The sequence below is a fragment of the Sceloporus occidentalis genome, unplaced genomic scaffold, assembly GCF_023333645.1.
Source record: "Sceloporus occidentalis isolate IW3139 unplaced genomic scaffold, rSceOcc1.0.p SCAF_4, whole genome shotgun sequence".
NCBI lineage: Eukaryota > Metazoa > Chordata > Lepidosauria > Squamata > Phrynosomatidae > Sceloporus > Sceloporus occidentalis.
This window is the reverse complement of record NW_028316984.1, coordinates 79672664-79696767: the sequence shown is the minus strand read 5'-3', so window position 1 is coordinate 79696767 and position 24104 is coordinate 79672664. Positions and strand designations below refer to the sequence as shown.

Sequence of the window (24104 nt, the reverse complement as noted above, 5' to 3'; positions counted from 1 at the left end):
CATTTCATGAGTCACTAGCAGTACGAGGAGGATGTGGTGGCTGAGCGGTTTAAGATGCTGACTCTGTTCATTGCAAGAGTGGAGTCCCAAGTGCCACATGACAGAGTGAGCTCCTGTCACTAGTCCCAGCTTCTGCCAACCTAGCAATTTGAAAGCATGTAAAAGTGCAAGTAGATAAATAGGTACCACTTTGGTAGGAAGGTAACAGTGTTCTATGCAGCCATGCTGGCAACATGACCATGAGATCCTCTTTGACAACGCTGGCTCTTCGCCTTAGTAATGGAGATGAGCACCACCCCCTGCAGTTGGACACAACTTGACAACCTTGCCAAAGGGGAAATCTATGCCTTTAGATATTCCATTTCTGAGTTGACAGAGATCCCTCTCACAACGTGGAAGGAGGAGGATGTTCCAGAGGCGACTTCCTGTGAGATGTGCGCTCCCATAAAGCTGGGAAGGACCCCTATTTCTCCAAGCTGTTGCTCCAGATTGCATCATCACTGAAGCAGCAGTTTGGCATTAGAAACTGGCCATTATTGTTTACATGGTGTACATGTTCACAGATCATAGGAAGTGATGGTGTGGCTAGACTGTTTTTTTGCTGCTTGAGCCACAAATTGCAAAGCAGACAACAAAACAAAACAGGGCTTATCTTCCCCATGTCTGGTTTGTTTCCGGCTTGCATCTCTTCCACCTTCTTTTATCAGCTCCTGTTTCAAGATGGACAGCCTTGTAAAGCCAGGGACAACCCATAGTTGTGAGTTAGAATGCCACAACAAACAATGGATTTGAAAACCTAGACTGCATATATCTGAAAACAAACTATGGATTTAGATAGGAGTATGTGGCTGGTTAAGAAACCATGCTTTGTTAACAGAAGTAAATTTTCACATCACAACAAACCACCACACAATGGCATATTTGTGACATGCATTTAGCCAGTTAGTACCAGCTGCTCCTGAAAACTACAACCAAAAGAACTCTGTGGACCTACTCTACAGCACATTTCCATCTAGCATACTGTCTTAAGTTATTCATATGTAATAAGGCACTATGATGACACTGCATTCTGAAGACCTAGTTAGGTTAGCATTGATCTTTTTAGAGCACTAGTATAGTATAGTGATAGATGCAAATTTTATCACACTGCTGGAATATAAACACACTGATTGTAAGTGCATATATAATACTTTGAAGTAAATTAAATGTAAATCAATTAGGTTTCTTTCCATGTAAATATATGTGAGGTAGAACTGACAGAATACTGTATATATGCCTTAGGCCAGAGCTTGTGCAATTACTTTGAAATATCAGAGCAGGTCACCTGTATTCACCCACCACTGAATTGCTATTTTGGCTTGCAATTGAAGAAAGCAGATAACAAACTAAAATAGAATAAAATAAAAGGTTTCTTCTTAGTTCTGAGGTGTGCATTCTATGATCTATCTCTAAATCCTAGTTTGCTCCATATGCACCTCTGGAGATGTATGGCTAATCTTCTTCTGCCCTAACAGAACCTTGCAGCTGTGAAGTTCAACATTCATCTTCGTAATTTAGCAGATCTTGGAGAAATGGTTGTTTGGGCTTTCAATTCCCCAAATTATGCACACACACACACAGCCATTGACTGTGCTGGCTGAGGCATTCTAGGAGTTGTAGCCTAAAAGGGAACTTCTCCATGCTCTGTTTTTCTCTGTATTGTCTACATTGTAAGCTCATAGTCAGTGGCTCTTCCTACCTGTTCTGTGAAAGCCTCAGTTTCTGCCTGTAGGTACCTTGAGTGTAGGAAAGGGCAGTGTTAGCTCTACATCATGCTTTTACTCCCATCCTTTCTTGATGAGCCTGTACAGCAACCAATGACAAACTTTTGCAGATTGTGATGTCAGGGATGTGGCCAAGATGAATTGTAATAGGAGAGGAGCAGTAATAGGAAGAGTGGGATTTAAAGCAGAAGAAATAGAAGTCACAGTGTAGCAATGAGAGCCTACATTCTGGGACTAAATCTGCTGTAGGCATTACATTGTAAGGGATATGTGAGGGAGTATATGAAACTGGAGCCAGTGTGGTGTAGTGGTTTGAGTGTTGGACTATGACAGGAGCCAAGGGTTCAAATCCCCCCTCAGCCATAAAAACCCATGGATTGCCTTGGGCAAGTCACTCTCAGCCTCATAGAAAGACAAAGGCATATCCACTCTGAACAAACTTTACCAAGAAAACCCTATAATAGGGTTACCTTAGAGTCACCATAAATCAGAAATAACTTGAAGATACACAACAAAAACAAATATGAAACTGCAGAGCTATCGAACAGCACATCCATAATGTGAAGGCATACGAAATCACTATGTGTCACCAAATAACCCTACTGTTTTTGTCACCGCCTTCCCATTGTGTCCAGTGTTCACCAGGGCTTGGCTACAAGAATATGGCAACTGAAATAGCAGGACTTAACCCTAGAAGATATGAAAAAATAATTTTAAAGGAATGCATATCTGAGCAACTACAGGGTACTATTTTCTCACCACTAAGTAACTAATACCTGTATCCATATATCTACGATTAAGGAGCTGGGGGTTTTAGTCAGAAGATACTGTTTTCAGACTGCTCTGAACTAGATTTTAAACCATCTGTTTTATGCATGCATCAGAACACAGTGGCTAAAGAGTTTCATTCACAACTGATTAAAAAGGAAGCATACTTTGCAAATTATCAAAATGCATGCAAGGGATTTTTTTGGCCTTTCCTTGTGAATATGTGTATAAAACCATTGCCAAACTATTGGGGGCTATCAAATGCTACATTTCTGAGTTGTGGGCAAATTGTGTTGGATAACAGTCTAACCAGTCATTCTTCTTTGTTCTTCTGAAAATACAATGTGCAATAAATGAAGATGCGAGAAGAGACTCAGCCCTCTTTCCTTTTCTTGTCTATTCCTGGGAAAAAGAATGTGAACTTTCTCAATCCAAACTGAAAATATAGTTGCTAGTAAGCGATACATGTCATGTAATGAATAGGTACATATAATTAATAGGTGGTGCGTGTAATCCCCACTACTTCTACTATAGAGAGCAGGGCATAATTTGGTAACAATCATAATTAACATTCCAGTCCTACAAAATAATTAACATACCTGTCCAGTTCTGCTTTTAAGGGAGGTGATTTCTGTGATCTGTGATTTCACTGATATAACTAATACCCCTGCTGATGCAAGTCACTCCTATTTGAGCGACCACCACCAATTATGTTTATAATTACCATGGCCAATGCATTATCTGGTGGACACCCTTCTGGTGATGAGCTTCTCTGCATTCGGCTAAATTGGTCCTTGGAGGGCAGACAGACTGCTGTGGAAGCCATAGGCAAAGTGTTACCCAGCTCAGTAGGACTTGTCAGAATTTGTGCTCCGCTGGCATACCTTTCCATAAACTCAGGTCACTAGCCTGATCAGATGGCAGATTAAGACTTTATGGGTTCCACATCCCCTTTCTTCCAGATGAGGCTGATCCCAGGACCATGTTCCTCAAAAGAGGTGTGTTATAAAAAATACCTACGTATCTTTCTTCCAACAAAAGGGGCAATCACAAAAGAACTCCCTTCTGATCTATTTCAAAGCAAAGCACCCAGAGTTCAGCCAGTGGATCCCCCTCTACATTTGCCCAACTCAGCTATGAGGGAAAATGCAGCTGCTACCTTGTTTATATGAGGCCTCCACTGTTGAATTTAAATTCAGGTTTACTAAATTACAGATTAGGGCCTCAGATTATGATTATTTTTTTTACATATACAAGCAATACTGGAAAAAGAAAATAAAGAAAGTTAAAAACTTTTATTTTTGTTGTCCTTTGTGTCAGAATTATACACTTTTTGGATGAGGAACATACATCTTATTAAACCTGATATATTTTAGCACCTCAACAAGCTTATTTTGTAGCAAAAAGGACACCTGGGAGAAAGGCAGGATTGAAATTTGAAAGAAATAAATATGCTGGACCTATAAAAAACACAGGACTCCCACATCTGGTTTCTACCCCCAGATGTGTTTTCCCCTTTCAGAGATCTTATCCATCACTGAGGCTTTGAGTGTGTGCATGTATTATTTGCCTGTTGCCAGGGATTGCTCGAGTGATAGGGATTTCTTCTCTTCCCCATCCCAGCATGACTTGTCTTCAGTTGGCCTCCGGGTGGAACTTCCATAGTGAATGGTAGCCAGTCACAAAAATAATGGAAATACATTACCAAAAGATGTAGGAAAGAGGCCAAAGATTTGCATATGTTAGTTTACATGTATGGATGCAAAATTAGAAATAATTACTGTAACTGAAATAGAAATGCAGGACATCTCCTCGGTGAAGAAGATTGTGAGCAAGTAATAGCATACACCCTGTCAATCTGCTCTCCAGGTGCTCCCTATTGAAGGGCAAATTCTAGGCCTCTCCCTGCTCTCCCTTCTAAAGTTCCTCCTGTTACAGACTGCCAAAATAAAGCTGCTTCGGGTCTCTTTGGAGGTATGCTGTTTAAATGATGCATGCATCCTAAGAATCTGGAAGCTTCACCAAAGCTGTACTCCAGTGCTTAGGAATGGAGTGTGGCTTTGGCGTGACCTCCGGACTCTTAGGACCCATGCATCATTTAAATAGCATACCTCCAAAGAGACCCGAAGCAGCTTTATTTTGGCAATCTGTAACAGGCCTTAGTCTTAGACTGGATAGCTAACCAAACAGGGAATTGTTCTCTGTAAAGTAGGACATAAGAATATCCTAATCTCAGAGGACTAGTCAGAGAATATGACAGGCTGAGGCTCAGTGACTGTTCCTTTCTTTGCTTAATCAACCTCTCTGTTACTTAAGAGGGCATTCATGACGGGGGGGGGGGAGCTTAGCTAGAATATACAGATGTGATGGGTGCTATGCCAGGATATATGGGGCAGTCACTTGACAGCAGAAGGTACAAGGAGAAAAAGTATGATGAAGGGAAGGGTGGTGCAATACAGGACTGACCTATAGTGATGGGGTGTAGAGGATGGTTGTTTACATTTGTAAACCACATTTCCACAAAAACTAGGACCTAAGGTTGCTAACAATGGCGGGGTACAGACCGCCGCTTTGCGGCGGTCTGCCGCCGCCGCCAGTAGGTCCGCGGGGGAGCCGGAGCCTTCAGACGGCCCGACTCCCGCGCGGACCAAAAAAGAAGCTCCAAAATGGAGCTTCTTTTACCGTCGCGTTTGCGACGTAGCGAGGCGCCAGGGGCGCGCTCGCTACGTCACAAGCGGCGCGACACGTACGGACGCTCAGCGTCCGATACGCAAAGATGGCGGCGCCCATGTGGAAGGGGCGCCGCCATCTTGTACGTATAGAATACGTACTAGGGTTAGGGGGGTGCGGAAGCACCGCCCCTTCCTAACCCTAGTACGTATTCTATACGTACTAAATGGCAGTATGTATCCCGCCATTATCAGTAAGAACCATTGAACATGAACCCTTCTCAAAAAAGAGTAACTCCAATGGCCATCCCTATTATTAGGTTAAGTGTGGCAGTTGCAGATGTTATGGAGCAGGAAATACTGAGAGGCCAGAGCTGCATGGTCTGCCCTCAGCACCCTATGCTTAGCCTGCTACCCTTGAGACTTGTGTCTTATCACAAGTACTGAATCAAATACCAGTGTCTTCTGCTGGTATAGATAAGCTATTGCAGTGATGGTGAACCTTTTAGAAGCCGAGTGCCCAAACTGCAACCCAAAACCTATTTATTTATTGCAAAGTGCCATGTCCTTCTTGGCTTTCTAGTAACAAACTCTGGCAAACTCTGTGCTGGGGCAACGGCACATGTGCCCACAGAGAGGGCTCTGAGTGCCACCTCTAGCACACGTGCCATAGGTTCGCCATCACTGAGCTATTGCTTTTGAACATGGAATGCAGAGGTACCATGTTGGCAGCACAATGTCCTGGGGCCACCTATGGCTTTGAATGTTCTTTTGTACACATCCTGGCCATAGAATGATGTACTCCTTACTGGGGAGTTCATAAAGCAGTGCTTGTAAAAAAACTTAAGAGGATTTTAACCCCTGCTTAGAGGCACACCAGGGGATTCACTACAGCCAAGTTGTTGCTGGCTGTGCTACTGAAGCTGACAGAATTGGGACGCTCTGACATTGTCTTGTGTCACTGATTGTACAGGGAGAAGTTTTGGAAGGAGGTTAGGAATCCACCGACACCCTTCATATGGGTTCATTTCTGGCTGTATAGGGTGGTCAAGAGGAAAAGGCTCTTGCATCCCTAATCATAGAAGGGAGGATTTCAGCAAAGATAGAATGTAACTGAAGACAGGGCTTCTGCACCTTTAACAACTCTGTAAAAATATCTGCTGAAATTCCCTCTTCTACCTAGTTATTAAAGGTACAAGAGCCCTTTAGTATATAAAACATACCTTTACAACCTCTCCCTATTCATCACTTAAATATTTCATAACATGTTCCCATTCTTTTATAAATCTAGTTGTGTTTTTCCCTTTCAGAAAACAAGTTAGCAGACTTATCGAGTTCTGCCATGTCTATTAATTTCATTACCCAGTCTTGAACTGCTGGGCTTGTTTTATTTTTCCAAGTTTGAGCATGTATAATTCTGGCTGCCACTGTACTGTACTGTACTGTACTGTACTGTACTGTATTTATTTATTTATTTATTTATTTATTTATTTATTTATTTAGCAATTTGACTACTGATTCCTTAATAGATACATTTCTGGCTTTATTTGAATATTTATTTTTAAGATTTTCTCAGTCATTTGGTGGATTGAATTCCAATAACCTTTCTCAAGTGTACATGTCCACCAAGAATGATAGAAGGTACCCAGGTAACATTTTTACATTTTTTGCATTTGTCTTTATCCCCTTCTTTCCAGGGCTGAATACAGGTGAAATATGGTGTCTGTTTCATTGAAATAGCAGTGACATACCTGTGGTTATGTGAGTACTGACACACTTTGTTGTAAAGCAGCCAATGTTAAATAAGACCCCCTTGACTACTTAGGCACAGACTGAACTTCCTTTGAAGCTGAAATTGTCTATACATGTTAGTTAGTAGTGGATAGAAAAGACATATTGAAACAACATGGCATATAAGATGAACAAGTCTAGACTTGCAGAGTTTGCCACATCAAAGCTTTGGGCATGAGCTTTTTATGTAGACTTATGGAGAAGACTAAATCATGCTTACTAGGAAGTTAGTACCCCTGGACTAAAACTGGCTTCAATCTTGGGTATGCAAAGCACCTACATCAGGTTAAGGGTAGTAGTAGGTCACTCACTCTCTGATAATTGTGGGCAGGGTGCACATGAGGTCCATTGCCTTCATGTCCTGATTCTGGGCTTCCTAAAAACATCTGGTTGACTGCTCTATAGTTTAAAAAAAAGATGCTGGACTAAATATCACTTGTTTTGATCCAGCTACACACACATTTTACGTTAGCATTTCTTCCTATTTCGGCTCAGACTGCCAGATTTAAAGGCATGGGGAGCATGGATGAACAGAGCAAAAATGGTCAAGAGTATATCAGAATGATAAGTGTGTGCTGGAGGATAAATTCAGGCAAAGTAGCAAGTGGCTTAAAATGTCATGGAAATTAGAATGAAACAGACGAGAACGTAGAGCTTAAGAAAGTTATTTACTGGGATTCTAGCTCCCAGAATCCCCTATACATAATGGCTGGTGGCTTTCTCAGACTCTGCAGGTATGGAATCAAAAGCCACAACATTCTGTCCCTCTTCATGTTAGCTTGATGTACTGATACTGCCCCTCACAACATGTTATCACAGGAGTTTATCACACTGAGGTTTATGCCGCTCAGATCCAAGGTGACTCTTGGTTCAGCAATGCAAATGCATGTCATAATGTGAATGTTTTATCACACCTGTTTGTCCTTCCATTGTCCTTCCGAATCGAGGGGGAATTGAATCCAAGGCAAGTCACATGATGCGGATTCACGCAAAGTGGAGTGAGTGCACATTGTATTACCATGCCAGTACATACCATGCGGATTCAACTTGATTCAAATTGGGACCCTTGCGCATGCTCAGTGGGGGTCTGAACACATCCTGAACCTTTGCACTTCCGGGGTGAAGAAGGGAGCCTGGTTCCACTTTCACGTGAATACTAGCCTCACGTGAATGACTCCCTTCTATTTTCCCATCCCTGGCAGCCAAATTCAAACAGGTCCTCTAGCCCCCATCCATTTCAGCCACATCTACATCTATCCTCCTGTCATTCTCCTTAACTATTTCAGCCACATCTATATCCATCCTCCGTGTCAGAACCCCCATCTATTTATTATTATTATTATTATTATTATTATTATTATTATGGAATTATTATTATTATTATTATTATTATTATTATTATTATTATTGTTCACTGCAAAATAATCAGTGTAGAAGCTGCAGGCTTACTTGGAAGTAAATCCTTTGGCTCTGAAGGAGACCCATTTTGGAGGATTGCAGAAATGATCCGGTTTCCCTTATTCTCCATGCTCCCTAAAGTACCACCTCCCTGAATCCAATCCACTCTCCTTCCCTTTGTAACAGTTGCCTTCTCTTAGGTTGCATCCGCACTTGGGAAATAATCTGGTTTAACTCCACTTTCACTGTCCTGGCTCAGTGCTATGGAATTCTGGGAACTGTAGTGTCGTGAGATATTGAGCCTTGTCTGCCAGAGAGCTCTGGTGCCTCAGCAAACTAATAACTTATTATTATTATTTTAAAAATTAATTATTATTAATATCATCATTATTATTTTTAAATAATAAATTATTATTAATATTATTATTATCAGAGTTGGAGTTTGTTGTGGGGTCCTTGGCTCGAGGCTATGGAATTCTGGGAATTGGAGCCTCCGCCCCAGCCTCCAATGGCCCCTTCCTTTGCTCCCATCTCTCCCTCCAGCCTCCTGTTTATTCCCTGTTTATCTGTCATCTAGATCTAAATCTACCCTTTGTTTCATTCCCACCATCCAGTTTCACGTGAATGCTAGCCTCACATGAATATTATAGGGAATGTCACCTATCTCTAAATGCTCTCTGCTTCATCCGAATGTATCACCTATCTCTAAATGCCCTCTGCTTCATCCGAATGTTATCACCGGCATAATTATTATTATTATTATTTTGCAGTGAAAGAGTTTTATTATTATTATTATTAATAATAATAATAATAATAATAATAAATTTCTTTCACTGCAAAATAATCAGTGTAGAAGCTGCAGGTCTACTTGGAAGTAAATCCTTTGGATCTGAAGGAGGTTGCATCTGCACTGGGAAATAATCAGGTTTGACTCCACTTTAACTGTTCTGGCTCAGTGCTATGGAATTCTGGGAACTGTAGTGTTGTGTGACATTGAGCCTTCTCTGCCAGAGAGCTCTGGTGCCTCAGAAAACTAATAACTTATTATTATTATTATTATTATTATTATTATTATTATTATTATCATAAATTATTATTATTATCATAAATTATTATTATTATTATTATTATTATTATTTAAAACATTTTTGGTTTTTTAATTATAATTATTATAATTATTCTCCATGCTCCCTAAAGTACCACCTCCCTGAATCCAATCCACTCTCCTTTCTTTGTAACAGCTCCTTCTCTTAGGTTGCATCCACACTGGGGAGATAATCCGGTTTAACTCCACTTTAACTGTCCTGGCTCAGTGCTATGGAAATCTGGGAACTGTAGTGTCGTGAGATGAGACATTGAGCCTTGGCCAGAGAGCTTTGGTGCCTCAGCAAAGTAATAATAATTTATTATTATTATTATTATTATTATTATTATTATTATTATTATTGTTATTAAAAATAAATTATTATAATTAATATTTTAAAAACCTTTTTAAAAAATTATAATAATTATAATTATTCTCCATGCTCCCTAAAATACCACCTCCCTGAATCCAATCCACTCTCCTTCCCTTTGTAACAGTTGCCTCCGGCTTAACTCCACTTTCACTGTCCTGGCTCAGTGCTATGGAATTCTGGGAGTTCGAGTTTGTTGTGGGGTTCTTGGCTCGAGGCTATGGAATTCTGGGAGCTGGAGTTTGTTGCTCCCCCCATCCTCCGATGGCCCCCTCCACTGCTCCCATCTCTCCCCCCAGCCTCCTGTTCATTCCCTCCATCCCTGTCATCTATCCTTCTGAGCAACAGAAGCAATTGGGGCAAAATTGCAGCGCAGCATCATGGGAAATTTTCATCTTTGGAGGTTTGGGGGGATGTACCGGGAGGGAAGCAAAGTTGCATTCCACACTAGACCAATTCGGAGCAAAATCGAAGTGAATTGAATGCGAATTTTGTGAATTCACTTTTGTACCAAATTCACCAAAATGAGGAGTCACTTTGGATTCACTGCGGAAGTGCCACAGAAGGAGCTCCCATAGAAATGAATCACATGTGATAACACATTCACATTATGACGTGAATCCACATTGTTGGACCCGCAGTCACCCTGGATCTGAGCTGCAAAATCTCCAAAAAGCTCTGTGTGATATACTGCACAGTTGTTTTGCCTCTCCCTGCTGATAATAAATATATACCAGAAACAGAAAATGGGCTCCTGAGCCTTCCTTTATTGAATTACTTCTGAATTTTAAAAGAACTTCTGATGGAAGACATCCTGCACCTGCACTTGTTTTATGGGCCTTCGTGAAAAAACTTGCACCAACACTGGGTGCATTTTGGACAGGAAATGGAGGCATCTGGATTAAATATTGAAGTGTAACTATTTACATATGAAGTGGGGCAATTCTTTCCATTCTTAGCTGGACTGTCGATATGTGGAAGAAAATTCTTCTTTTGATATAATTTGTTTATTGTATTCCAAGCCTGGATATTTGCCCATTGCCTTCCATGCATGAGCTGTTGGGACCCATACAGCTGTTTTTTATCTTGCAGAGGTGCTTGGCCACCAGATAATTCCATTTTCTCCCCAAAGAGTAAATCTGCTGCATTTTCTGCTGGGCCAAGCCAAACAGTTGCTGGCACTTTCCATGTATAAGCTGGCACATTGCTCTCAGCAGTGAATTCTTTGTACTGAACTGCTTTGTTGCCTTTCCTGTTGTCTAATTCACTTTTTTGGATATTCGTTTTACTCTTCCTAGGGTGCAGCTCCCTCTTCTGGATGTCCGTATTGTTCCTCAGAGGATACAGCTGGTTTTTTTGGCCATTCATCTTGCCTCTGTCAGTTTGCAGCTGTCCCTTGTAGACATTCACCATGTTCTTCCCAGTCTGCAACTTACTGCTCCCAGCCTGCACCTCACTCTTTTGGCGACATCTTACCTTTCCCAATTTTGGTTCACTCTTTGGTGACTGCAGCTCTGCCTTCCCACCTAAGATCCCTTTTGATTTAGATGGTGAAGCACTTTTCTTCCTAGTATATCTCAGGTACCTGTTCCCAATACCTGTGCCTGGTTTGCCAGGTTGCTCTTTCTTCCCAGTATGCTGCTCTGTCCCTGAGTCAGGCTCACTTTGTGGATAATGTTTGCTCTTTTTCAATGGAGACTTCTTGTTGGTCTTCATTTCATGCTTTCCGGTGTGACCATCAGTCATTCCTTTCTCAAGTTTCTTCTTGGTGTGTATCTCAGAATTTCCAGTCTTTTCTTTTTTCTTCCCAGTATCAAGCTTTTCTTTCACGCTATGCAGATCAGCTTTTAACTTTGGGAGGTTTCTCTTCCTAGTATGGATCTCCCAGTTTTCAGTCAGTTGTTTGGTTTCTCCTGCATCGGCCCCATTCTTCTCAACTTGTGCCTTTCTTTTCCAACTGGAACAATCCCTGATCTCAAGAAGAAGCTCTCTGCTGGACTTTCTGTTCTTGGTAAGTTGTTCACTTTCTACTGCAGGTAAGTTTATTTCCTTGTTCTGTGGTCTATTTCTCCCATCCTGGCACCTGCTGTACTTCTTAACTGGAAAATCCTTTTTCCTAGAAGCAAATTTATTTTCTTTTGTCTGATAGCTTTTATTGGGCTTGTTAGACACACACAAAGAAAGGGACGTATTTGGCTTGGGACTTGAATAATTAGACCAAGAATCAGACTGGGTCAGCTCACTTGACTTGATAGGCTCAGAACCGGACTCAGAACTTGATTCATTGGATGCATCTTCACTTTCAGGGTTGAAATTTTCCTCTGAACATGATGACTCAACATCTGATTCAAAGGTTGAGTCATCATAATCAGAACAGGGGTTTTTGCAGTTCTTTGAAGTGCACTTGCCATTTTCCTCAGAATTTAGTTTGTCTGGCTTGATATGGGATTCCTCCTCTTTTGTGTTGTCCTTGTGCTTCTCCTGAGCAGACAACACACCTGCAAGAAACACATTTTAGTCTATTCATAGGACAATTCAAGCTAGGATACTCAACCATGATAACAAGAATTGGGCTGGGATGTTATGTATCCCAGCCTGATTCCACTGCCCACCCTCAATTCATCAGAAAATTACATTCATTGTGTTCTGCCAAATCAACTAGAAAGAAATAACAATCTCCCACCACTGGGAGTCAATGCAAGTCAGCAGAACCCACACAACCCAAATGGGATGGAGCCAAAGCTTGATCCAATTAAGAAGGCTAGTAGTTCAGCTCCTTCAGGTCAAAATTCATATTATGAGGACTATGTAGCTGCTGCCAATCTATACCTCCTTGGTAGCATATAGTTAAAGATGGTGTGTTGTGCAGCAGCATCTCAAACTCAATTTCTCCTCCTCTGCATGGGTAGCCAAATGGGAGTGGAGCAAGGCCCAAGAAAATATGGACCACAATGACATCATATGCAGGGGTACCTCAGTTAACAAAGCCTCTGACAAAAAAATCTTACTTTTGCAACATTTTTATGGAAGCCCCATCCCATCCCAGCCCCCACCCTTTTCTTGTCTTCTGTCTAGAAGGTTTTTCTGTAGCACTGGCATTGGGAAGGTGGTGAAGGAGGGCTGGAGAAAGGCAGACTTTCAGTGTTGGGTTGCAGCAGCATGTCTGCAGTAAACTGTACAATAAAATGTGAGCTGGAAAATAATAATAACATACAACAATAACAATAATAGTAATATTTATTTCTTACCCACCTATCCCCATGACTCAAGGTGTGGAACAGCAACAGATTAAATGGATTAATTTAAACACATAAACAAGTTAAGACACATAGCATCATTTAAAAAATATATATATAAGACCAATATACAGTATACTAAAACAGACCATAATTTAAATTCATAATTTAAAAATCATCTGGATAGATCTGTTGGAAGAGACTGGTCTTTAATGCTGTTTTAATTTAGACAGTATATTCAGCTGTCAGATCTCTTCCATCATCAGGTTGTTTCACAGTGTAGGGGAAGCTGAAGAAAAAGTCCTCTGGGTGACATTTGCCAACCCAGTCCTGATTGACTGGAGTAAATATCTCCCAAAGGACTTGAGTGTATAGGTGAATTATACAGGAGGAGGCAATTCCATAGATAACCTGGACCCAAACCACGTAGGACATTAACAGTAATAACCAACACTTTGTACCTTGCCCAGAAACTGATAGCCATTGCCATGGTTTTCATATTGGAGTGATGTGCTCATTCCTAAATGTACCAGTAACCAATCTGGCTGCCATGTTTTGTGCTAATTGAAGATTCTCAACTTGGTACAGAGGTAGCCCAATGGAATTCTGCTTTAGGTGATTCTACTGTAACTGTATGTGCAAGCAAGGTAAACAACTGTCACCAGAATCACTTAATGAGCATGTGTCAAGAGGAGAGAAAGGGGGAAAGCAAATTAACTTGCCTCAGCAGTTTTACTCGCATGGTGAAACTGTATAGATCTATAAAACTTAGAGAAATCGTAAGTCAAGTGGAGGCTGTTGAAAGAAAAAAATAATCCCAGGATGCATTTTGGAAGAAGATGAAATGGTTCTAGAAGATTCAAATTGATTTTGTTTACTTATGCAAGGCTTACCTGACCTGGTTGTTTCATTCCACATGTGTGTAATATTGGTTTTAAATGAAGCTTGCTGAAACATGTTGAATTGCTCCTTTTGGGGGCAGGGGGGTTATAGGAACCTATTTCTATTCTTTCCATATTATTTCTTTCTCTGGTACCAAAGTTTTGTTTAAGCCCAGGAACACATCTGCTTCATTAACTGATATATGTTGTTTAATGAAACATTTGCACTGTGATGTGTAGAGGAGGTAAAAGTCATTGGTAGTCACATGGTCCTCATATTATATTGTTTTAGCCACCATGTGGTTCAATAAATAAGAAAATGTCCCCAGAGACACTCATAATTGTGTTCCTTCATTTCCATTCAGCCATTAGGAGACAATTGCTGTATCACTCACCAGTGTCCTTGGGGGGAGACCTGTTCTCTGGAAGAGTATGCTTGCACTCTGGAAGGCAGAAGATACATCCTGAGGTTATCCAGCACTGTACACTATGTGTATGTATGTGCCTTCAAATTACCTATCAACTTATGGTGACTCCATGAATTTCACAGGATTTTCTTAGCCAAGGAATACTCAGAGGTAGCTTTACCAGTTCCTTCCTCTGAAATATAGCCTGCTCAAGACATTATACAGCTTTAGGTGAAATAGCAAAAGTCCCTCCTCTACTCCTAAACCAATAGTCATTGTAGTATGTAGAAAGATCTTGTAGCACCCTTGGGATTAACTGAAAAAAAGAAGTTGGCAGCATGAGCTTTCATAGACTTAAATCTACTTCCTCTGATGCATTTGAAGAAATAGACTTAAGTCTATGAAAACTCATGATGCCAACTTCTTTTGTTCAGTTAGTTTCAAAGGTGCTACAAGTTCTCTTTACAAACTAACTCTTTACAAGCTAACATGGCTGTATTGTTAAAAGTAGTCATTGTAGTAGTAATAATAAAAACAAAGCAACTGACAATATGTCTCCTTTTCATGACTCTTAAATCAACTGCTTCATTATGTTTAATGTTGTTGTTGTTGTTTGCTCTTGTTGATTGACGATCAGGAACAGATGGCTCTACCATTGCTTTCCCACAGCTCTGCAAATTCAGAGTGATTCCCAAAAGTCTGGCAGGATTGAATGATGGGATACAAAAATCACTCTCCTCTTTGCTGTTTTAAGGTTTCTGTGTAGTCTTTTAATGAATGTAAACATTTTGAATGTTTGATGTTTTAACTTTATAAATTAATTGTTTTTTAAATAATTGTTTCAAATTATTTTTGTATTTGTCATTTTATTGAATATTTTTGCATAGTTTTAATCTGTATTGATTTAGAGATGTTGCTAGCCACCTTGAGTCTCATTGCTGAGAGAAAGGTGGAATATAAATGATTACAATGGTAATAATAACATAGCTAAATGAGAGCAGGACTTTCTAAACACAACAGGTGTGAGAACATGGATCTTTAAAGCAGTGCATTTATTCTGAATGGTGAGTTATTGCCAGTTGTTTAATTTCTTTTGTTTTAAAGTGATCTACGGTAATTTCTGCACTGCCCTCGAAATGGGGGGCAGAATAGAAAATTTTAAATAATGACATGGTACTTTGCAAATTTGTGCCAGTTCTGTATTAATATAGTTGTAAACTCTGTACAAACACAGTACAAAGTGTAGAAGTTATAGTTTTGGGTAAGTACCAAGAATTTTCTCTTTTGGATACCTCTCTCCCCACTCTCCATACAAACCAGCGTTTTCATGATTCTTTGGGGAACAGACAGTTAAAGTTTCTGGGGGAAATGTAATCCTGTGTTAGAGCACCTGCTTTGCTCACAGAATGTCCCAGGTTCAGTCTCCAGGTAAGTCTAGGAATGAATGCTGCTTGAATCCCTGAAATCTGCTGTCAGTCAGTGACAATACTACTAAATTAGATAGACCACACTAAGAGGTGGAGTGTTGTAGTGTTGAGCACTGGACTACAATGCTGCAGACCAGGATTCAGATTTCTATTTGGCTATGGAAACTCACTGAGTGGCCTTGGGCTAGTCAGACACTCTCAGCCTCAGAGGAAAACAACAGGCAACCCCTGTCAAGAAAATCCTGTGATAGGGCTGTTAGAGTAATCATAAGTCAGAAATTACTTGAAGGCAAACAACAACAACAACAACAACAACAACGATAAATCACTGGTCTGACACAGTATAAAGAAGGGTTTTAAACCACTACCATTAAAGAAGCAGATAAACAGAGAGAGAGAGAGAAATACAGAACAAGGAAGGAGAAAAGGAAACAGGTACATGATTCTATGATTCTGAAGATGGAGCAAGTTTGTTTTCTGCAGCTCCATAGAATAGGACCCAGAGCAACCAATTAAACTCATTTATCACACAGAGGGTGAGTAAGTAAAATCCTGTGCAGAAATGAGATTTTAAAATCCAGGTGTTGTTTGTCAGATGTGTTGTTGTGAAAGAGAAATAGCATGAAAATATTCCAAATGAAAGCTCCTTTGTACTTTCAGAATTTAGTGAAAGTAAAAAGGAGCTGGTTTGACAACTTTGCGTTTGGGTTATTTTCACGTTATTTCTCTTTCATATCCCACAAATGCAAGTTTTTTCAACTTACTGTTTGGGTTAACCCTGAGCATCATCTAAAAAACAACCCACAAATGCAGGTTGTTTTCAGTTTAAATTTAGTTTCTGCATGGGATTTGTCCCGTGTGATAAACTCCTACAGGAAAAGAGATTCCACCTCAACATTAGGAACAATTTCCTGATAGTAAGAGTTGTTTGACAGTGGAACACATTGCCTCATAATGTGTTAGAGTCTCCTTCTTTGGAGGTTTTTAAACAAAAGGATGGCCATCTGTTGGGGGTGCTTTGATTCTGTGTTCTCACATGGCAGGGGTTTGGACTGAATGGCCCTTGAAGTCTCTTCCAAATCTTTGATTCTACATATGAAGTGGCTGAAGACAGTCTAGCACCATGATAGCAATCCTGGGGTTTGTAGTTAGAAGCAGTAGAGATCTTTGGTTGAGGATTTTAAATATCCCTCCCTGAACTGCCAATCCCAAGATTCCATAAGATGCCATGGTAGTTAAAATGGAGCTACAGTGCTATAATTGTACAATGTGACAGGGACCTTGGCACGTGACCTCTAACAAAAAAATGGCTCAGGATTTTGTGGGATAAAATCTATGAGTATTTCCAGGTGAGGCTTCTCACCACCACCACCACCTCTATTTATGGAATTTTAAAAAGGAAATAGCTGGTGGAGAGTTACAAGGAAATTTATAAGCCACCCTTGCTTTCCCACCACTCCCACCTTTTGTTCCCCCAACAATCACTTAAAAACGAAAAGCTGGATTCTGTTTGGAGGTCCCTGGGTCAACTTGTAAATCATTAGGAAAGTAAAACCAGAAGAAGAGGTGAGGAGCCTGAACCCTTACCATATAAGAATATTTCATATGCTTCCATGATCTCTTTGGACTTCTCTTCCGCTTCCTTCTTGTTATCTGGGTTTTTGTCAGGATGCCATTTCTGCAGTTTTATTTTGAACCTGTTCAGTTACAGGAAAGGCCACAAATAATTTTAGATTAGAATGACGATGTGTAATGGCCAAGAGTAGGGTCCTGGGCAATCTTAGGAGAAGGTTATACACTCCCCAGAAAAATCCTCAGAAAAAATGAATTGTTTGTTTTAAATTGGGGAAACAATGTCATGTATTGGGCCCATTCTAGGCTATTTAAACTTTTTTTTCTTTCTTTTATTTTTTTGGAACAGGAAGTGATCTGCAAGTCATCTTTTTTCCATTTGAAAAATGGTCCATGGGAAGCAAAGGACAATATCTTGTATGGCACAGGATAGCATAACACTTCTTCCAGCAGAGCTACACTACATCTCTCCACTCAAACACTCCCCTGGACTCACTGTTTAATGGCTATGGCCCTGTAGCCAAACGCAGACTGATGACATTATCTGCTGAGGTCCACCACCAGAGTCTTCTGAAAGTTCCAGAGGATGATGTCATCAGTCTGCGTCTCGCTACAGAGACATAGTGAGAAGTTTCTCCAATCCCCTTCCGCTCTCCACCAATCATTGAATAATCATGTAGGGCACTGAAGTGGTTAAATGCTGAGTCCAAGAGGGAAGCTTTGACTGTTGTGAAGGATGGCAGAGTGTATCAACCTCCAGAGTGACCAAAGAAAGACATGTGTGTGTGTGTGTTCTGTTCAAGTCGTTTCCAACTTATGGCAACCCTATCATGGGGTTTTCTTGGCAACTGTCTTCAGAGGAGGTTTGCCAATTGCCTTCCCTAAGCCTTGCCCAAGGTCACCAATGGGTTTGTGAGTTTCATGGCCAAGCTGGGAATCAAACCCTGCTCTCCAGAATCATAGTCCAATGCTCAAACCACTACACCATACTGGCTTCCTCTATCAAAGAAAGACATACACCTATCTATTTCACTAACAGAATGCTAGAGAAAATGTGTCTGAATTGCCTGCACACAAAACTAGAGAACATTTGAGGGCATAAACATTTTTATTTTTAATGGCCTTGGGGAGCACTTGGAGGCCACAAAAATAGATTGGTGGATGTCCTTTTCCCACTTCTGTCTTAAAATAATCCATTCCTCTGTCTCGGTTGTTGTTTCTGTTGTCATTGTGTGGAGTCAACTTGACTCCAACTTACAACTTACGGCTGTCCTATCATAGGGGTTTCTTGACAATATCTATTGAGAACTTGCCAAACATTTTCAGAATTTGAGGCTTCAAAAAGAAAAGAGAGCCTTCTGACTGGGATTTGGCCCAAGTCATTTTGCTGCCTGAGATGAAGGCAAGGTGATGCCCTCATCTCATTCAACATACCTGAAACAAACCAGACTGAGACTACACTGGAAATGGAAATAGGGTCCACCACTGCTGAGGCAGCAGGCTGGCTTAGTCCTTACAATGCAGGCCACATGGTACACACACTTCTCTCTTCCAACTCTGCCCCTCCTTAGTATCTACTCCCTGGCTGTTTCGCTGTGTTTGATATTAAGGCCAACTTTGCTAATCACAATGAACTCTTTTCTATCAAATACAAAAGGACTAAGAAGGGTCTACATTCCATCATGGAAGGTGTAAAGGACTGTATTTGCCCAAAATTGGGCACTAATTTCAGTGGATTTTGGGTCTGTTAGTCACAGAGAGAAAGCAAGGAGAATACAGCAAAGGCTACAAAGGGAAAGCTGCCATGCTGAATATTTTGAAAGTTAATAGCAATAGCAAGTACATTTCTATACTGCTTATCAGTGCACTTAAGCACTCCCTAAGCGGTTTACAAAGTGTAAAGTTAACTTACGCCATTTTAATGTCATCATGAGATGCACCATGGGGAACACCTAGGATCTCATAATAGTCCATCTCATATTTTCTGTATCTTGTAGAGATGCCTGAAGAAACACTGGGAATTCTTTGCAGACCCAAGCAAGATAGGAACAGGTAGATGATGAAAATATGTGGGCCTACAGAATACAAAACCAAATGGTTATCAACCTAGCCCTGAGAAATAATAGCCGCACCATCATTATTACATTAGTTCACCAAAGGCTTTTCTAAACTATAAAATTATTTTGAATTAGTGCTGGGTCACTGGATTAGCCACAGCTGATATATATTAGAAACTAGGAATTGGTCAACTGCTGTGATAATCAAGCCATAGCTTGAAATTAAGAAGATGATCCTCAATAGGTTGTAAAAACAAACCTGTATCAATCTGTGTCAATCAGGGCCACACACACACCTCTCTGCAGGAAACGGAGGGTAAACAATTACACAATCTCAGAAAGATTAAGTGCTGTGCTCTAGTAAGCTATCAAGAGTGTAAACTTTCTCTCAAAATTTTAAACACTACTAGAAAAAAGAACAGGATATTTGTTCTTCTTGACACTGAAACATTGCTTTAATCTCTTAAATTACTTGGCCCCTGTTCCATAACATGCTTAATATAGTAATGGTTTTGGCCCATTTTAAAATCAAAGGGCAGTTTTTAGGTGGCAAAAAGGATGGTAAAATTTAGAAGTGACCTTTGGTGGACAGTTGAACAAATATATGAACAACTGGGTGAAATCCATGCCCTACCTCAAAGTGTCAAAGTGATTTTCCTGATTATTGTCACATCTGTTGGTATTATCATTGTCCATAGCCTTGGTCTCTTAAGGCTGCTGCTTGGGGTAAGGAAAAATGAGGTTTATTGTGATGTCAGGGGCTTTGCAACTTTCCCTCATGGTTTTTGATTGGTTAGCAACAAATAGGAAACATAAGCCCCAGACATGCTCAATTTTGGGAATTATATATAGGCTATGGTGTTGATCACATGGAGGTTTTTGCCGCTCAGATCTGGGCTGACTCCTGGTTCAGCTATATGAATTCACGTTATAACGTGAATGTTTTATCACACCTGGTTGCCCTTCCGTTGCCCTTCCGAATCGAGGGGGAATTGAATCCAAGGCAAGTCACATGATGTGGATTCACGCAAATAAGAGTGAGTGCAAATTGTATTACCACACCGGTGCATACCATGAGGATTCAACTATTCGAATCAGCACCCTTGCACATGCTCAGTGGGGGTCTGAACGCATTGAGACCTTGTACGTTTCCGGGATGAAAAGGGGCACAAGTTCTTGTTCCCTGTTTCACGTAATTGCGTGATTGCATGAATATTTGCCTCATGAATATTTCTGTGTCTTCTTCATCACCCTTTTTATTTTCCCTTCCATTTCAGCAATTTCAACACACACACAGATAGATAGACAGACAGACAGACAGACAGACAGACATATCTGTATATTCACGTTCACGCACATACACACAGGTATATATTCCCAAAAAATGAGTTGCCCTGAAAGTTGCCCTGAAAGTGAAAGGACCACTGAAAGGAAATGGGGGGAAATTGCAGTGCCACATCATGGGAAATTTGCAACCTGGGGTGTTTGCGGTGGTGTACCAGAGCAGAAGCAAAGTTGCATTCTACATCAGACCAATTTGGAGTGAAATCAAAATAAGCTTGGAAGTGATTTCTGTGAATTCGCTTGTTACCAATTTCACCAAAATGAGGGGTCACTTTGGAATCACTGCAGAAGCCCCACGGAAGAAGCCCCCATAGAAAGGAATCACGTGTGATAACACATCACGTATTGCATGAATTCACATCGCTGGACCCACAGTCACGTCAGATCTCAGCTGCAAAAAGCTGCAAAAACCTCAGTGTGATAAACACCTATGACAAATCAAATGGAGATATTTCTGTCTGTAGTTAAAATGTACATTTTGCATATGTAATAATAAATGAAAAGGTTGTCTGTCTGTAAATCAATTCAGTATGGCAAGATATTATGGCACAGATGCTGACAATTAAGCATATTAATCTCTCCCCCTCCCCCCGATCAACAATGAAAGTAACTGCTCAGTTTATACAGATTCCTTTACCTGTTCCCTTCACTGGAAGGGAAGAAAGGCAAAGATCACAGAAAATGAAGGTTCCTGGATTCTTTTATCACTGGAGTACATCTCTAAGGATCTTCACAATATGCCTGAACCAGCTTCTAAATCAAAAATGGGAAACATGTGAACCTCCAGAAATTATTAGATTGCGACTTCCTCCATTCCTTACAAATGACTAGGCTGCCCAAAGTATATGTAGCTGAAGGCCAGCCACCTTTGAGAGGCCAGAATTTGCCTCAAGCTTGCCTATATTAGATTTATTAGCATATGTGAATAAGCAACAGGTGAGAAGTGGTGGTTGTGGTATATGTTTGGTGGGATGTAGCAATCTCCTCTAGAATATTGTGTCCCTGTTGTGAATATCCCTCTGTCCCCATTTGATTTGTCATAGCCTATGTATATTTTGTGGTGCCACCTTCCCAAGATTGAGCATTGAGTCCCAGTACTGGGAGAAAAATGGGGTAATAATAATAATAATAATAATAATAATAATAATGATGTAATGTATTGAAATGTGATCCAAAAAATGTGGGAGGGGAACAATGGCTAAATGATAGTAAGAGAGTCCTACCAGGGAAGAAGGGGTGGTCTTACTTTTGTTTTCACTTCTAATGTGCTCCAGTGGCAAAGCATTTACAACTTGGCCTAAAATAATTTTTAAAAATCATATACACTCACCCATTAAAAATGTCTCAAACTGTTGGAGTTGCAGAGTATGTCTCTTGTCAACAGTGTGGAATGAGGCATTATCTACTAGGCGCCCATGATGGTTACACAACCACCATAAACACAGCAGTATCCTTGGCCATAATGGAGTGGAAGAGGAAGAAGAGGAGAACGACTATCCTGTTACAGAAAAGTTTTTTATTCTCCTTTGCTTCATGTCTGTGCTTTCATATCATATTCTCTGTCCTTCCAAGCCTAACCTAAACAACATAATGTATTTTTTATTTCTACTAGACTCCTGGAGAAATACCCAGCTATTTCTCCTGGAAGTCCCCAACCATTTCTCTCTCCTTTTGTGTAATGAGTGTGTGTGTGTGTGTGTGTGTGTGTTACAATGTTCATATTAAATACTGATCTCTTTCTTTAGCTATACAAAAGTCATTTTGACTCTTTCCCCCTAAAACTTTTGGATTCTCTTAGTCTGTAGCAAACAAAAAAGACTATGGGCCTTTACAGATCGGCTTGGCCTGAAAGACTGGTCTGGGGGCAGAGTCAGTGTGCAGCATCCTCATGATGCATGCCTGACTCTGCCCCCCCCCCCCCGCCCCATGGTTATGGCACCCTTTCGAGGGCACAAAAAGGCTGGATTGGGGCCATGATATGAGGTTACTGTGGCCCCAATCTAGCTGAGAAAGCGGCAGCTGCAAGCCACTCTTTCAGGGCTGTCTGTCGAGCCCTCCGTCAGCTGGAATACCTATTCCTTTCTTGTGTTAGGAATTTCCAATTAGACCATCCAGGTAAAAAAATATACTGTACTTTAAGATCAAATGCATTTCCTCTCCCTTGCAGTACCCAATAGACACTACATAAAACCAGGTGTGTTAGATCAGCTCACAGACCTAACTACACTAGTGTCCTGTTCTTTAAGTAGTCAACAGATGTTTATGGGAATCTCACAACCCAAACATGAACACAATAGCTCCCTCCTTCTCATGGTCTCTGACAACTGCTATCATTTGGAATACCGGACTTTCTAGGGCTATACACAGGATCGCTCCCAAGCGCCCTCTCAGGCCCGCTTCCAAACGCAAGCCCTGGTACACGGAAGATCTCCGGGCAAGGAAGCAAGCGCTGCGACGGCTAGAGTACCGTTGGCGGAAACACCTTCGCTTAGACGATAAGACTCTCCTAGACCAACTGTTAGAGGACTATGGAGAGGCAATACGAGCAACAAAGAATTCGTTCTATGGTGCTCGTATTGCGTCCGCTGAGTCGCGTCCGGCAGAGTTGTTCAGGGTGGTTAGGGAGCTAACTCAGCTCCCTCCTGCCCTGAACCAGATCCTTGAACCTTCTAAGGCCTGCTGTGACTTGTTTAACGACTTTTTTGCGGATAAAACTTCTCGTATAAGCGAAAGTCTGAACGCCGACATTAGTGCAGAACCTAGGGTAGAAGTGTCCAGAGCCTCCGTGGACTATGTTAAACTGGATCAGTTTGAGTTGGTGGGTACCGAGGATGTGGACAAGATCCTCGGAAGTGTTCGGAAAACAACCTGCTCTCTTGATCCCTGTCCCTCGTGGTTAGCGGCCCAGGGGGGACCGGCGGTAACATCATTGTTACGCCGGATAATTAATTCATCTTTGAGGGATGGGCTATTTCCATCGGATCTTAAATTGGCCATTGTAAAACCGATCCTAAAAAAGCCCTCCCTCGACCCCCTGGTACATAATAATTATCGGCCTGTTTCGCTGCTACCATTTTTGGGAAAGGTGATCGAGAGGGCGGTTGCTATCCAGCTTCAGGTGGTCTTGGATGAAACGGATTATCTGGACCCATTTCAAACTGGCTTCCGGGCGGGTTACGGGGTTGAGACGGCCATGGTCGCCTTGGTCGATGATCTCCGTCTGGGCATCGACAGGGGAAGCGTGTCCCTGCTGGTGCTCTTGGACATCTCAGCGGCTTTCGATACCATAGACCATGGTATCCTTCTGGGGCGCCTGGCAGAGGTGGGATTCGGGGGC

General features: G+C 41.2%; 1 protein-coding gene across 3 annotated transcripts in view; it reads right to left on the bottom strand.

Annotated features, from left to right (window-relative positions):
• Positions 1–17921, bottom strand: part of LOC149314070 (dnaJ homolog subfamily B member 2-like) — a 33930-nt gene extending 16009 nt beyond the window's left edge. Inside the window, exons 1-4 of one of the 3 annotated variants that reach the window (XM_089523368.1) lie at positions 17863–17921; positions 17382–17491; positions 14356–14403; positions 10635–12341 (exon numbers count right to left, since the gene is read on the bottom strand). In XM_089523368.1, coding sequence (XP_089379494.1) covers positions 10675–12341; positions 14356–14403; positions 17382–17409 — 1743 coding nt within the window. In that variant the 5' untranslated portion in view covers positions 17410–17491; positions 17863–17921 and the 3' untranslated portion in view covers positions 10635–10674. The other 2 variants (XM_089523369.1, XM_089523370.1) reach the window with 2 other exon arrangements.
• Positions 17922–24104: the final 6183 nt, after the last annotated feature.